This window comes from Hyla sarda, chromosome 11 (genome assembly GCF_029499605.1).
Source record: "Hyla sarda isolate aHylSar1 chromosome 11, aHylSar1.hap1, whole genome shotgun sequence".
NCBI lineage: Eukaryota > Metazoa > Chordata > Amphibia > Anura > Hylidae > Hyla > Hyla sarda.
In genome coordinates this window covers 31,019,328-31,034,326 of record NC_079199.1, presented here as the reverse complement: position 1 = coordinate 31,034,326, position 14,999 = coordinate 31,019,328, and the positions used below count along the sequence as shown (strand labels likewise).

The 14,999-nt window shown below is 43.7% G+C and overlaps 1 protein-coding gene across 7 annotated transcripts in view; it reads left to right on the top strand.

The window, feature by feature from the left end:
- SIPA1L1 (signal induced proliferation associated 1 like 1) overlaps positions 1–14,999 on the top strand; it is a 278,502-nt gene that overhangs the window by 171,141 nt on the left and 92,362 nt on the right. For all 7 annotated transcript variants that reach the window (XM_056545756.1, XM_056545760.1, XM_056545757.1 and 4 more), the window contains 2 exons: positions 4,118–4,248; positions 12,315–12,503. In XM_056545756.1, the coding sequence (XP_056401731.1) occupies positions 4,118–4,248; positions 12,315–12,503 (320 nt within the window). The remainder of the gene's footprint in view (positions 1–4,117; positions 4,249–12,314; positions 12,504–14,999) is intronic.

Here is a 14,999-nt window from a genome sequence, read left to right as displayed (position 1 = left end):
AAAAAACGGAACCTTGTATAGGCGCTGATTGCAAAATCCAAACCATTCAAACACAATTGTGTAAGAGAAAAGTGCCAGGAGGTATTAAATTTATTAATAAACTTCCAATGACGCGTTTCGGAGGGTATTTCCTCCTTCCTCAGATTGGCATACAGGACAGGGCACCAAACGGTTCTTTATATACAGTAGAATCTGCTCTTGTTTGTTATATGCAATGGTAAGGAAGAAAAAAACCCTTTTCAAAGGGCGCTGCTGTTGTCCTGGTGAGATGAAGATGAAAAGTCCGAGGCAGAAGTATTTTGCAAGATATAGCTACTGATGTGAAGAAGGGGGCGCTGTCCCCCGAAACGCGTTATCTAGCCTGTATCCCTGCTTGCTATGATTCTACACCAATAAAGTAGCTATATCTTGCAAAATATTTCTGCCTCGGACTTTTCATCTTCATCTCACCAGGACAACAGCAGCGCCCTTTGAAAAGGTTTTTTTTCTTCCTTACCATTGCATATCTATCCAGGACTGGCTAGTCCTGTCCTGTACCCTGGGCTTAGCAGCTGTATCCGGTGGACTATTATCCATACCACTAACCCCACTGTGGGTCTACATGCGAGTTTTTTGCTCGCTCAAGGTGAGCATCCATCATCTACTCTTCGACTAACCCCTCCCACCTGTCATCAACGGTATCACACTAGGCACCTTTCCGTCGGTCTTTCCTTCTTTTGCTTGTTTGTTATAGTCCTTCTTAGGCTGGGTTCACACCACGTTTTTGTAATACAGTTCCCGTATACTGTTTCAATTTTAAAACCATACGGAACCGTATTGAAAACCGTATGCGTTGACTCTCCATTGAAAACAGTATCCCAAAAGATGCATCAGGTTGTGTCTGTTTTCCATTCTGTACGGTTTTGTCCGTTTTTTCCCGTACCCAAAACCGTAGCCTACCACAGTTTTTGGTCCGGATGAAAAACGGTATTGAAACTTATATGTTTTTTTTTTTTTTTTTTTAACATGGGAGTCAATGGGAACCGTACAGAACCGTATGTGCGAACGGTTCCATCCGGTTTTCACCATACGGTTTTTAACTTTGCACAGTTTTTTTTCTTGGAATTTCAATCAAACAAGTGAAACTGAAACTGTATTCAAAATGGAGACAAAAGTTAAAAACTTATGTTTTTTTTTTCTTAAAAAAAACAAAACGGATACAACCGGACATCACTTTTCAAACCATCTACGGATTAAAAATGTTTACACTTGTTTTGATACAGTTTAGTCCGGTTTTGAGGAATCTGTTTTTTATCAAAAACCTGATACTGGAACTGTACTGCAAAAACGTGGTGTGAATCCAGCCTTACCTTGATTTTGGGTCACCTCGGGGGCGCTGGTTTACATTGAAGAGAGGCATTGGTATATAAACACTTACCTTCAGGCAATGCTCCATTGGGGCAAAAAACAATGCAAGTAAGGACCAATGCAGAATGAAGAAATCAATCGTACATGAATCAAAGGATTTGTTATTTCCTTAGCGTTCATTGGCAATCATTTACGAAGAGTGTTGTGTAGGTTTCTTTGTGGGTTTTAATTCCCTACAATTTATTTTCCACTGTATTTTTCTAAGGATTCCCTACATTTTCCACTTTCCCTACACTTTGCTTTTTTTACACATGCTCTGATTTGTAGCTGAAATCCACCACATTTTACATGGAAACCTTAGTAAATATGTTATTTTTTTGTGTGAAAATGTCTGGAACACGCCCTTTTTTGAGACCACGCCCCATTTTCCACGTGGCCACGCCCCTTTTCGGGTTTTGTTAGCAAAATGGAGAGTTAGTCTGTTTTGTTTCAATTCTGTCGCAAAATCTGGAGCAGACAGAATTTCTGGCACAATGCGACACAATCTGGCGCACAACCTGACAAAACATGTCGGGTTTGCAATAGTAAATGAGGGCCAATGTGTATCACTCATGAAAAAAATAGGATGATATGTTAATAGAGTGGGGCTTTTTCCTAATGTATACTGGATAGCATGTAGGTGGAGGACCCCTTTAGTTGCATTATTCTGTACTATTTTTCCTCACGTGATTTAGGTTCATGTAGCCATTGTCCTGATCCTAGAAAAACCTACAGAAATGTTGGAAGTGAAAGGCTATGCCAGTGTTTCCCAACCAGTGTGCGCATGCTGGGAGTTGTAGTTATGCAACATCTGGAGGGCTGCAGTTTTGAGTCCACTCCTCTAGAAAACTGTTCTTATTCTGGGAGTTGTAGTTATGCAACAGCTGGAGGCACACCGGTTGGGAAACACCGGGCTATGCTGAAGGCACCAATCACTAAGATCAGACTTTCAGCTAATGAGGTGACCTATAAAGTATTAATAAAACAGTCGGTGTGATGACATTTCATTTGATCTTTTAGCCGGAGGCGACTTGCTGGAGTTCTGCCCTTTTGTTGTAAATGCGTCTATGCAGAAAAAGGGCAGCTGTCCTGTGCATGCAAAAACCTGTGCTGTTAAATTGACTATTAATGGATTAGATTACCAACCTTCCTAACACTTTCACACGTTGTTCAGTGTTTATGCACTAGATGAAAATATAGTTATCATATGTCTGGCACGTCCTGTAGCTGGAAAAATACAAGCCCTTATCTCATTCCCATTGGTATTTTAAGCTCAGTAAGGGTGCGTTCCCACCTGGCATATACGCAGCGTATTTCACGCTGCGCAAAATTTGCGGCAGCAGCGGGAAATACGCTGCATATTCCTCGCTCACTATACATACAGGGCTTTCCGGCAGCAGCCTTATGCGTGTAGTGAGTTTCGGAGGCGGGGCCGTGTGCTGGCGTGACTGTGACGCGCGGCTCTGCCTCCAAAATTCACTGCACACATAGGGCTGCCGCCGGAAAGCTCTGTGTGTATAGGGAGCGAGGAATACACAGCGTATTTCCCGCTGCTGCCGAAAATGTGAAATACGCTGCGTATATGCCAGGTGTGAACGCACCCTAAAGATGGGCAAACTACATTTCGAAACAGTGACACGGTTCAAATGCAGGGCTTCCCGGGCAGTTTATTGTCCTAAATCAAAATACAGCCGGATTCACATTGGCACAAAAAAAAAAATCTAAACCTGCTTGTCAGGCACTAACTAAATACTTTAGGTGGCCTACTTGGGGCCACTTGACAAAACAAACTTTAAGGGTACGTCACACTCACACGAGCGGACCGACAGCGTATTTTATGCTGCAGATCCGCTGCTGAAGGACCACTGCATGGTGGCTTTACATGTGCCTGTCCGCATTGTTAATACGCCGCTACAAGCAGACACATTGAAGCAATGTGCGAGTCGCTGCGCATGCGCAATGTACTCGCACGCATCCCTGCCGCTCCCCTTGCAAACCACCGCTTTTGGAGGCTGCAGCCATAAGGAGTACAACTTCTATTTATCTTACTAGCAGAGTAGCTTTTAGCTAGTTTTAACACCCAGTGCTGAATTCAGCACCTGTGCTGATCTGGGCTAGTCTGAAAACCTGGCACGGCCGAGGAGGTGGCATAAAAGGCCCCACTGTCAATCCTGTATATGTGTGTATATATATATATATATATATATATATATATGTGTGTGTGTATCAGCAAATCCAAAAATGCACACACATGCAAAAAATATATATATGCAAACATTTTGGGAGGTTTACCCGAGATGAACGTTGGTGTTATGTAAAAAAACAAAAAGTGTGCACACAGTGCCCGTGTGCTGTGCTAATGCTTTGTCTAATGGCAGGTATATTACTTAGTCCCTCTATAATCTTTGTGCTTTATTTTGTAATGTTTTCATTCATTACATAGGGATAATTACATATTAGGTCGTGTGCCAAAATGGTTGAAATTCCCTGGGCATTGTGTTATTATATTTTAGTTTCAAGCCACAGTAGTAGAAAAAGAGCGTGCTGCAGTGCGCTGTTACGGTACTAATAGGAATTAATTGTGTGAAATGATGTGTGTGTGTATATATATATATCTATTGTAAAATAAGTTTTTCTCTATAAACATGGGTATAGGACAGGTACTATCTCTTTTGATCCAATGTGTGCGCATAGGTCAGTGCATTGTATAACGCTGTTCTGGATTTTTCAGAGCACTGGAATTACTTTGGGTCTGATGAGAATCTTGGCCCAGTGGCTGTGAGTATCCGGAGAGAAAAACTGGAAGATGCAAAGGAAAGCGGACCCCAGTATAACTATCGGATGATCTTTCGAACCAGTGAGGTAACATATTTAAGCTGCTACGTTCTTTACATCTTTGTATGTTTTTCAGCCGTATACAAAGGGGAAAGTTAAAGTCAAACATATGTGAGTACATCAATTGTACGTTAAAGACTTGTCCAGGATTAGAAAAACATGATAGTGTCCTCCCAAATTTAGTGCCGCACATGTCCGCAGGTTGGTTGTGGTATTGCAGCTTAGGCCTGTTTACTTCAATGGAACTGATCTGCAATATCGCACTCAACCCATGGAAAGGTGTGACGCTGTTTCTCTATGTTTTTCTGATTCTAGAAAAGCCCTTAAAAAGCCCTTAAAAAAAAACAAAAAAAAACTTATAGGTGGAAATGAATTGAACACCATACTACTGCTTTCAAAGTGCTAATTTCCTGTAATTTTGGTCTTTTTTATTTTTTTATTTTATTTATTTGTTTTTACTGCAAGAAAAAGAGGAGTCAACCTCGTGAGAGAGCGCTTCTTTAATCGTTAAGTTTTTTTGGATACTGCATTTCGCTTGAATTGTGTCGAGCTGCAGTACTGAAAACAGCCCATGGACAAGAGTGGTGCTGTTTCTTGAAATTAAGGGAGTGTACACTATGATAAGAAAACTACACGCCGCTCCAAGTACTGTGTCCTTTCACATTTGCTCAGCAAAAGCAAATGGCATAAGCAACTGCTGGAGTCCCATTGACTTGCATTGCAGTCTATAGCTTACTTGAAAGGAAATCTGTCAGTAGTATCACCCGCACTAAACCTGTTACACAGACTTGTACTGTGGGTGATACTGATTAGACCGGTACTCACATTGTGTAGATTTGCCCGGCCGTTCTGCCACAAATTGCGTTTTTCTATACAGTGGTCCCTCAACATACAATGGTAATCCGTTTCAACTGGACCATCGTTTGTTGAAACCATCGTATGTAGTTGTCCCCGCCGCTCCGGATCGTCACCGCTGCCCTGGATGTCGCCTTCCATCGCTGTCGCCGCGTCCCCGGGGTGTCCCCGACGCTCTGGCAAGGCCTCTGATTCCCCGGCATCGACACTTTCTGTCGCCGCTCTCCGTCGCTATGCACGCCGTTCCTTTTGGATGACGGGACGGCGTGCGCAGCGACGTGATGACAACGATGGAGAACGCCGACAATGCAGGGGATCTCGAAGAGGACGCTCCGGAGCCCCGAGGACAGGTAAGTGATAGTTAGTGGACCACACGGGGCACCGTAAATGGCTATCTGGTGGCAGCTGAAGCAGTCTGGCCCCGACATACAAAAGCATCGTATGTTGATGCTGCCTTCAACATGCGATGGCCTCTGAGAGTCCATCATACGTTGAAATGATCGTATGTCGGGGCCATCGTAGGTCGGGGGGGGGGGTTCACTGTATATGCTAATGAGGGCCTTGGGGCATGGGCGGAGCTCCGATCCGAGCTTCAGGCACCCTGATGTCATCTTTGCCAGGCAGCCACTGCGCCCGGCTCATCAATATTCATAAACCCCCTCCCTGCTCCTTCGGCCATGTTATAGTACTGCGCGTGCGCCGCTTACTATGCAACGACGTCTGCAGCTGTGAAGCCGAGGGGAACCCGAACCGGGAGGACACAGTAAGCGGCGCATGCGCAGTACTATAACACAGCCGAAGGAGCAGGGAGGGGGGTTATGAATATTGATGAGCCGTGCGCATTAGCCGCCCGGCGAAGATGACATCAGGGTGCCCGAAGCTCAGATCGGAGCTCCGCCCATGCCCCAAGGCCCTCATTAGCATATATAGAAAAAAGCTATTTGAGGCAGAACGGCCGGGCACATCTACACAATGTGAGTACCGTTTTAATCAGCATCACCCGCATTATAAGCCTGTGTAACAGGTTTAGTGCGGGTTATACTACTGATGGATTTCCTCAAACTGCGCGGAAGTGAAAGGACACAGCACCTGGAACCACCTTTAAAGGATAGCGTGCCATTTTTTCTACTCTCCTACAAATTATTATTATTATAGTTCTTATACGTAGTCTGTGCCATGCTGTCAGCTGCATGAAATTAAAAGTAAACCCCTAAATGTGTTCACTTATAATTCTAATGCAGTAGTCTCCAAACTGCGGCCCTCCAGATGTTTCAAAACTACAACTCCCAGCATGCCCGGACAGCCGATGGCTGTCCGGGCATGCTGGGAGTTGTAGTTTTGCAACATCTGGAGGGCCGCAGTTTGGAGACCGCTGTTCTAGTGCAATAATGCCCATTTGTACAGGCCATTATTATTGCTTTTGTGTAAATTGGATTGAACAGTCCTAAGTCTTTCCCTTCTCTGTTATTAATATTTACTCCTGACTTGGGACAATAGAGGATGTGCATTACAGCGGCTACAGGGCACATTCTTGTTGGGGTCTGTAATTTGGGTGGAAATAGTGAATTAAAAACTGACCCTGAAGGCACAGAAAACCTGCAGACATCCGCTGGGAAGATATACAACTTGAAGGAGTGACACTTTTGGACTGTGAAAACAAAATATTTGACCCTAAGATGTGAATGAGTTTTATTGTTCTCCTCTTCTCTTCTACAAGAAGTGACATGAAATGGTCTGTGTTCAGATCCCGACCGATACCTGAAACTAGCCGGGAGAGGAGCTAGGGGATTGTCTCGGTCAGCGTGTTCTTCTCTCCCTGCCCATTCTAGTGATCGGTTGTGGACTGAACACTGGGACCCTGACCTGTCAAAACTAGAGATGAGCGAACTTACAGTAAATTCGATTCGTCACAAACTTCTCGGCTCGGCAGTTGATAACTTATCCTTTATAAATTTGTTCAGCTTTCAGATGCTCCGGTGGGCTGGAAAAGGTGGATACAGACCTAGGAAAGAGTCTCCTAAGACTTTTCCAGCCCACGGGAGCACCTGAAAGCTGAACTAATTTATGCAGGATAAGTCATCAACTGCCGAGCCGAGAAGTTTGTGACTAATCGAATTTACTGTAAGTTTGCTCATCTCTAATCAAAACTTTTGACTTTTCTCTAGGACATGTAAAAAGATTTTAGATGTGTCAGGTGCAGTTTCTATATATTTTTACATACATTTATTTATGATTTTCATTTCAATTTTTCTATCTATATTTTAAAACAATACTAACATCTTGCAGTTTTTAATTTGATCGGATGTCCCCCCCCCCCCCAAATTTTTTTTATTTTTTATTAATTTTACTCAATACCCAATCCTGACCATGTACGTCTATTTATCATGCCTCTATCACATATATTTATTATAAAAATACTTCCTTCCATTAGCTCACAGTGCTAGAAATCCTCTCAGGGGAGGGGGCGTGTCCTTCCTTGTGGTGGTGGGAGGTGATTGGTGTGTGGTGACAGGGGGCGTGCCCCTCCTTGTGGTGGTGGCAGGTGATTGGTTCGTCTGCTCATGCAGCCATGTCCATGAGTCATCAAGCCTGATGTTGCTGCAGGACTGGTTCGTGTCCCAGTAGGTATAGGGACCCCTAGTGGTGGGATTTTCAGGAGCTGTTTTCTTAAATATTCAAAATTTTTCGACCAACCATATTATAAAAGGTCTTTAATTTTCATCAGTAACAACATATAAAAAGTCTTTGGATCTGACCGTGCCTATTTATTAATAAGCTGACACTTTCCATTCTGTAGAGAGAACTTTTCAGCAGTCTCCTCCTTATCATCGCAGATGGGATTACAATGAAAGGTGACACCAGTGTATAGATAAAATGTGATTAGACAATTCATAATAGGTGATGGTCACAGCATTGTTCCTCCCCATTCCTCCATCGGTCACAGAGCATGTCTAGAAAACTTGTAAAATAAATAGGCAGTTGTGGCTGATCACATACCTGTTTATGGTTTGGTGACCCCCATCCCCCACCCCCCCCAGAGATGTGTTCTGTACCCCATGTAACTGTCTAGCTCAGTATTTCCCAACCAGTGTGCCTCCAGCTGTTGCACACTTACAACTCCCAGCATGCCCAGTCAGTCTTTTGCTTGGATTTTTCCAACTCAGTTAGATGGGCAGGGAACACTGGTCACACTACTCAGTCAATGGGCATTGGCTTAATTATACAGGGTTTAGATGTGTGCTGTAGGGTAGGGGGCATGCATATACAATCCCCAGGCCTGAATACAGCTCTGGCCAGCACTCAGTGAACAGGATCTTGCATCTCACGAGATCCTTCATGCCCCCATCCTATAGCACACAGCCAAGCGCTATATAATGAGATCCCTGCCCATCTGATGTGGTAGCTAGACTGTCAGATGGGGTACAGAGCGCTATACTTTGCTCCATTTACTTCAGTGAAAATGAGCTGCAATACCACACACAACCTGAGGACAGGTGTGGTGCCGTTTTTGGAACAAATTAGCTCTGTCTTTCTAATCCTGGATAACCTCTTTAATAAAAGTCAATGAGTCAGCTCCAGTCTATTGTGTCCTATGTTCACGTAGCTGCTTGAAATGCTGTTCACAGAAGAAAGCTGAAGCTCCGGCCATGTGTCTGCCCCTTACAATGTACAAACAATAAAATAACAAAGATCTACAATCGTAAAATGAAAAGAGATTAGGAAAAAAAAAATAATACACATGTCCGTATTTGGCTTTAAAGGGGTACTCCGGTGGAAAATAGAAAGTTAAACAGATTTGTAAATTAGCAACAAGTAATGCCGCTCACCCCTTCAAACAAATCCAGAGCACCTGCGCAAGGACACGCCGGTCCCGCCCGTACAATAGTAGAAAGAAGAATTGTCCAGCGCTGGGTTTGCAGGTAAAAGCTTGCTTTTATTTAGAAAATCCGACAGAAACACCTAACAGAGGACAATGTCTGACGCGTTTCGCACCTGGGTGCTTAATCGTAGACTGAGACGGAGTCTACGATTAAGCACCCAGGTGCGAAACGCATCAGACATTGTCCTCTGTTAGGTGTTTCTGTCGGATTTTCAAAAAAAAAAAAAAAAAAAAGAAAGCTTTTACCTGCAAACCCAGCGCTGGACAATTCTTATTTCTAGATTTGTAAATTACTTCTATTAAAAAATCTTAATCCTTCCAGTACTTATTAGCTGCTGAATACTACAGAATAAATTATTTTCTTTTTGGAACACAGAGCTCTCTGCTGACATCACGAACACAGAGCTCTCTGCTGACATCTCTGTCCATTTTAAGAACTGTCCAGAGTAGGAAAAAATCCCCATAGCAAACATATGCTGCTCTGGACAGTTCCTAAAATGGACAGAGATGTCAGCAGAGAGCACTGTGCTCGTGATGTCAGCAGAGAGCACTGTGTTCCAACAAGAAAAGCATTTCCTCTGTAGTAATCAGCAGCTAATAAGTACTGGAAGGATTAAGATTTTTTATAGAAATAATTTGCAAATCTGTTTAACTTTCTGGCACCAGTTGATTTAAAAAATACCTTTTCCACCGGAATACCTCTTTCATCAAGAAGAATTAATTTTTTTTTAAATAAAAATAAATAAAAAGCTAGGTTACACTTTCCATTTAAGCCTCTTTGTCAATGGGGAGAGAGCTGCTTGTGTACTATTCCTGTGACGCACAGATACTGATTAGACTGGCTAAAATGTTGTGTTTTCAGCCGCCATAACTGTAAATTGTAGTTTATTTCAATGCTCAGTCCTCCTAAATGGAATGAAAGCTGTTTATTTAAGCTGCCTTGGCAATGTGGTTTACATACAAATCACCTTAGACATCTGCTCCGGGCCTTTCACTGCAACCGAATCCACAAAATATTGGCAAGAGGCCTAATAAGCAGATAAAACACGCAGCGGCGTTCGCTACTCCCCTAAAGGTGAAGACACATAGATCTGGATGGTGGGGGGGGGGCTGTCAAGATCAGCGCTCGCTGTCTCAGCATTGCAACCTCGGAAATGTTATTTATTCAATATATAATCATAATGTTTAGTAAATAAACAATTATTTGTACAGAACACTCTATTATAGGGTTTCCCAACCAGTGTGCCTCCAGCTGTTGCAAAACTGCAACTCCCAGCATGCCCGGACAGCCGAAGGCTGTCCGGGCATGCTGGGAGTTGTAGTTTTGCAAAAGCTGGAGGCACACAAACACTGCTTTATTGTCTGTCCAATTCCTGTTACTTTCACCAGTTTATTTTTAAGAATAATCATTTCTAAAATGACACCGTGGAATTTCATGCACTTGCTGGAAAGCCACATTGAATAAAAGGTGACTGGGAGTTGCGCCACATTTATCCCATTTTCCAGTATCTGTTTCTCATCTACTCCTCGCATTCCGGAAAGGCTTCGGGACTTATAGAACCAGGGCAGACTGTCTGACGGCCGCGCTGACCCCTTAAGTACAAGGACAAGGTAGCATTGTGGTTTGGGTTCAGGATTTGACAAGCTATAGGATACGCACATTGACATACGTTTTTTTTTTTTTTTTTTTTTTTTTGTTCACCAGCCAAATATAGCAGCGGTGCCAATTATAGAACGTGTAGGTCGTAAATCACTGCGGCTGACTTTTATTGAAAGCCGCAGCTAATGTCATTGTCTTTGTGCGATGCAGCGACCCTTTGGAGCATGCCTGACTTTTTCTTGTTTGCCCTCCCATAGTAATGATTGTTTAAAACAAGAACAGCCATATAGTAAATCTATAGTCAGAGATGTAGAAGATAAGAGTTTACAAGCAGCAACTAGTCATGATTTCAGCATGGTCGAAAAGCAAACAGAAAGATGTGTGTTAGGGCACATTCACACGGCAGAAGGGGAACCCCAAAAAATTCCGCTCCGCAATTCCGTATGCAGTCACGGATATCGGTTAGACCTCCCGGACTCAAGCTGTCTTCATTGATGGCGATGCGTTTCCGACCAGTCCTAGCACCCATGGGATTATACAAATGTGCGGAATGTCTGCCTGGAAAATAAAGATTCTACACGTTTTCCTACGTGTGAACATGCTCTAAGAAGGACGCTGCTGAAAAGTTTTCTCTACAGAATAAAAAGTCTTCGCTTTTGTTTTTAGGCCCTAGTGGCCTGAATTTATCTCTATGGGAGAGCGAGAGATACAGCTTTCGGGTATGTCCGGCTCTCCCATAGAGATACATGAAGGGGGCGTGTCAGCTGCCGCTTCCTACTGGGCGGTCCTGGGTTGGGGAGTTAGGGTTGGGGGAGAGAATATCTTCTTTAAAGGGGTACTCTACCCCTAGACATTTTATCCCCTATCCAAAGTATAGGGGATAAGATGTCAGATTGAGGGGGTCCCGCCACTGGGTACCCCCGCGTTCTCAGTAACTGCACCCCACTGTCATCACAGCACGGCTTCGGTCCCTCCTGATGTCACGCCCCGCCCAGCCCCCTTAATGTAAGTCTATAGGAGGGAGCGTGACGTGACTGCACGAGGGGCCGGAGCTGTGAGGTCACCTCATTATCGCCCCCTCATTACGCACAGAGATTTTCCTCTGTGCTGTGATGACGGTGGGGTGCCGCTACTGAGAATGTGGGGGTAACCAGCGCCGGGACCCCCTGTGATCAGACATCTTATCCCCTATCCTTTGGATAGGGGATAAGATGTCTAGGGGCGGAGTACCCCTTTAAGCGTCCGGACCCCCGCGATCTGACACTTATCCCCTATCCATGGTACTTATTTAAGAAAATGATCAAACTGCCAAACCACTAAATGTAATAAACCGCCAGAGCCATATGGATTTATCTGGTGCATTCTTAATTAATTAAACAGTATTATAAGGTTATGTTTACAACTTAATTGGATGTGTGATTTGCTTTTACATTTATCTGCACTGTCTGGGAACAGAAGAATGGGGGGGGGGGGGGGGGGGAGCCTGATTCACAAATAGTACCATCAGATCCAGACTGACCCACGAACTATATTTTAATATTAATAAACAATTCTATTTCGTAGTGTTCTGTGCAAAATGCGTGTTAAAAGAAATGGTTTCATAGATTTTTATTCTGGGGGATTTGTCTATTTTGGATTTGTAAATAGGTCCTCGGTGAAGTGTTAAAGGAAGGGATGAATTATTTCTACATGTCCTTGTAATAAGTGCTCCTGCGGCCCGATAATGAGGAGTTATATGACTTCATCTTTTATCCTTAGCTCATGACGTTACGCGGATCAGTGCTTGAAGATGCGATTCCGTCAACTGCTAAACACGGCACAGCACGAGGACTGCCGCTTAAGGAGGTGCTTGAACATGTTATTCCCGAGGTGAATGTACAAGGTCTACGACTAGCCTTCAACACTCCCAAAGTTACAGAGCAACTCATGAAACTTGATGAACAAGGGGTAAGTCTTATAAACATTTTAAGTTTCATTTTTCAGAAAATGAAAAGAAAAAACTGGTATACAGAGATATAAGTAGACTGAAAATACGGTTGTTTGTCCAATCTCATATTTTGAGGTAAAAAGAGTCAGTCATTTATGAGTCTTTCTCCAGAATTCGTAAGATTCTCTTAACAGTCTGTGTATATAACAATAAGATGTAACAAATGTAATATAACAAAGTAAATTGCAGTATATATATGGTAGGAGTTGTCCAAATTCCAGGCCTCTTTTTTAAAGTCTTTTTAGTGAGATCACCAGGACGACTTCCTCCTGTAGACAATTCCTAAGGCTGCATTCACACCACGTTTTTGCAAAACAGTTCCTGTATCAGGTTTTTGATGAAAAACTGATTCCCCAAAACTTGACTAAACTGTATCAAAATGTGTGTACAAATTTTAACCCGTATATGGTTTAAAAAATTATGTCCAGTTGCATCCGTTTTTTAAGAAAAAAACCTATAAGTTTTTAACGTTTCACTCCATTATAAATAAAGTTTCACTTGTTTAATTGAAATTCCAAGAAAAATACTGTGCAAAGTAAAAAACCGGATGGTGAAAATCGGATGGAACCGTACGCACATACGGTTCTGTACGGTTTCCATTGACTCCCATGTTAAAAAAAAAAAAAACAACGTATACAGTTAAATACGGTTTTTCACCTGGACCTAAAACGGTGGTAGGCTACGGTTTTGGGTACGGGAAAAAAACTTACAAAACTGTACAGGATGCAAAACGGGCACAACCTGATGCATCTTTTGGACTACGGTTTTCACATACGGCTTTTACGGGAACTGTATTGCAAAAACTTGGTGTGAATGCACCCTAAGTCTCTCTGTTCTTACAGTAAAGAATCCCCTTCTGTGTTGGTGTAAACATCTCTTACCTCTAGACATAGAGAATGCTCCTATCCTTGACCTACGAAATATATTTATCGTCCAGAAATATAAAAGGGTGTGAAAATGCAGTAAAGTGACCTCCGAAGCCTTTGTGCTGTTTACAGACCGATCTATATACAGGCCTGAATCCAGCATTGGATCCAACAAATGGAACGGCCACTTGTCCTCACATTAAAACAAGAAAGTGTTTGTGCCTGGACCAGGAGAGCGGGTCTCTGGAAGATGCAAACAGATTTCTCCTATAAAGTGTATTAGTGGGTGGATTAGATTACATTTCATACACATGAAACCATATTTTACCAACTGGAAAGCCTCAGGGGTACTCCGGAGGGAAAGAATGTCAAATTAACTAGTTCTAGAAAATTATACAGATTTGTAAATTACTTCTGTATAAAAATTGTAATCCTTTCAGTTAGTGCTGGGCAGTATACCGGTATGAACCGGATACAGTTTTTTTTTCTCCCACGGTATGGATTTTTGCCCATACCGCTGTACCGGTCGGGCCCCTCCCCCACCCTCCGAGTCAATAAAAAAAATTAAACTTACCCGTAATGGGGGTGGTCCGGGCCATCCATCCTTCCTGTAGTGTCCAGCGACATTCCGGGTGGAGGGTGAACCGGTCCGGGCTGTCCTTCTTCTCCGGGGGACCCCTTCTCCACTCCAGGCAGGCTCCGGCCTAGTACGCTGCATAGACGCCGCTACGCCGTGACGTCAGGTGCGTCGCTGCGCACACGGACGTCACTGCGCAGCGGCGTCTATGCAGCGTTACTAGTTCGGAGCCTGCCCGGAGTGGAGAAGAGGACCCCCGGAGAAGAAGGACAGCCCGGACCGGTTCACCCTCCACCCGGACACTACAGGAAGGATGGATGGCCCGGACCACCCTCCCCGGACGGTCCCTGCAGCAACTGGGAAGGTGAGTCAGGGTTCTGGGATGGACAGGGGTCTGTATAATATACTATACCTACAGTAGGCCCTCCAGCTGTTGCAAAACTACAACTCCCAGCATGCCCGGACAGCCAACGGCTGTCCGGGCATGCTGGGAGTAGTAGTTTTGCAACAGCTGGAGGCACCCCTAGTTGGGAAACACTGACCTATACTATACACTACTATATAGTCCAACATGCTGGGAGTTATAGTTTTGTAACAGCTGGAGGCTGTAGAGTTGTTTCTTACATCTATTTAAAAGGGTACTCCACTGCCCCAGTGTTCAGATCATTTAGTTCCAAAAGCCCATTTAGTTCCGCTACGCCACCTCAATGCAAGTCTCAATGTAAAAAAAAATATACCGTGAAATACCGTGATACCGTGATACTTTAGAAAAATACCGTGATACTCCTTTTTGGTCAAATCGCCCAGCACTACTTACAGTACTTATCAGCTGCTTTATGCTCCAGAGGAAGTTGTGTAGTTCTTTCAAGTCTGACCACAGTGCTCTCTGCAGACACCTCTGTTTATGCCAGGAACTGTCCACAGCAGGAGAGGTTAAAGAGGTAATCCGCCCCCCAAACATTTTATCCCCTATCCAAAGGATAGGAGATAAGATGTTAGATCGATGGGACCTC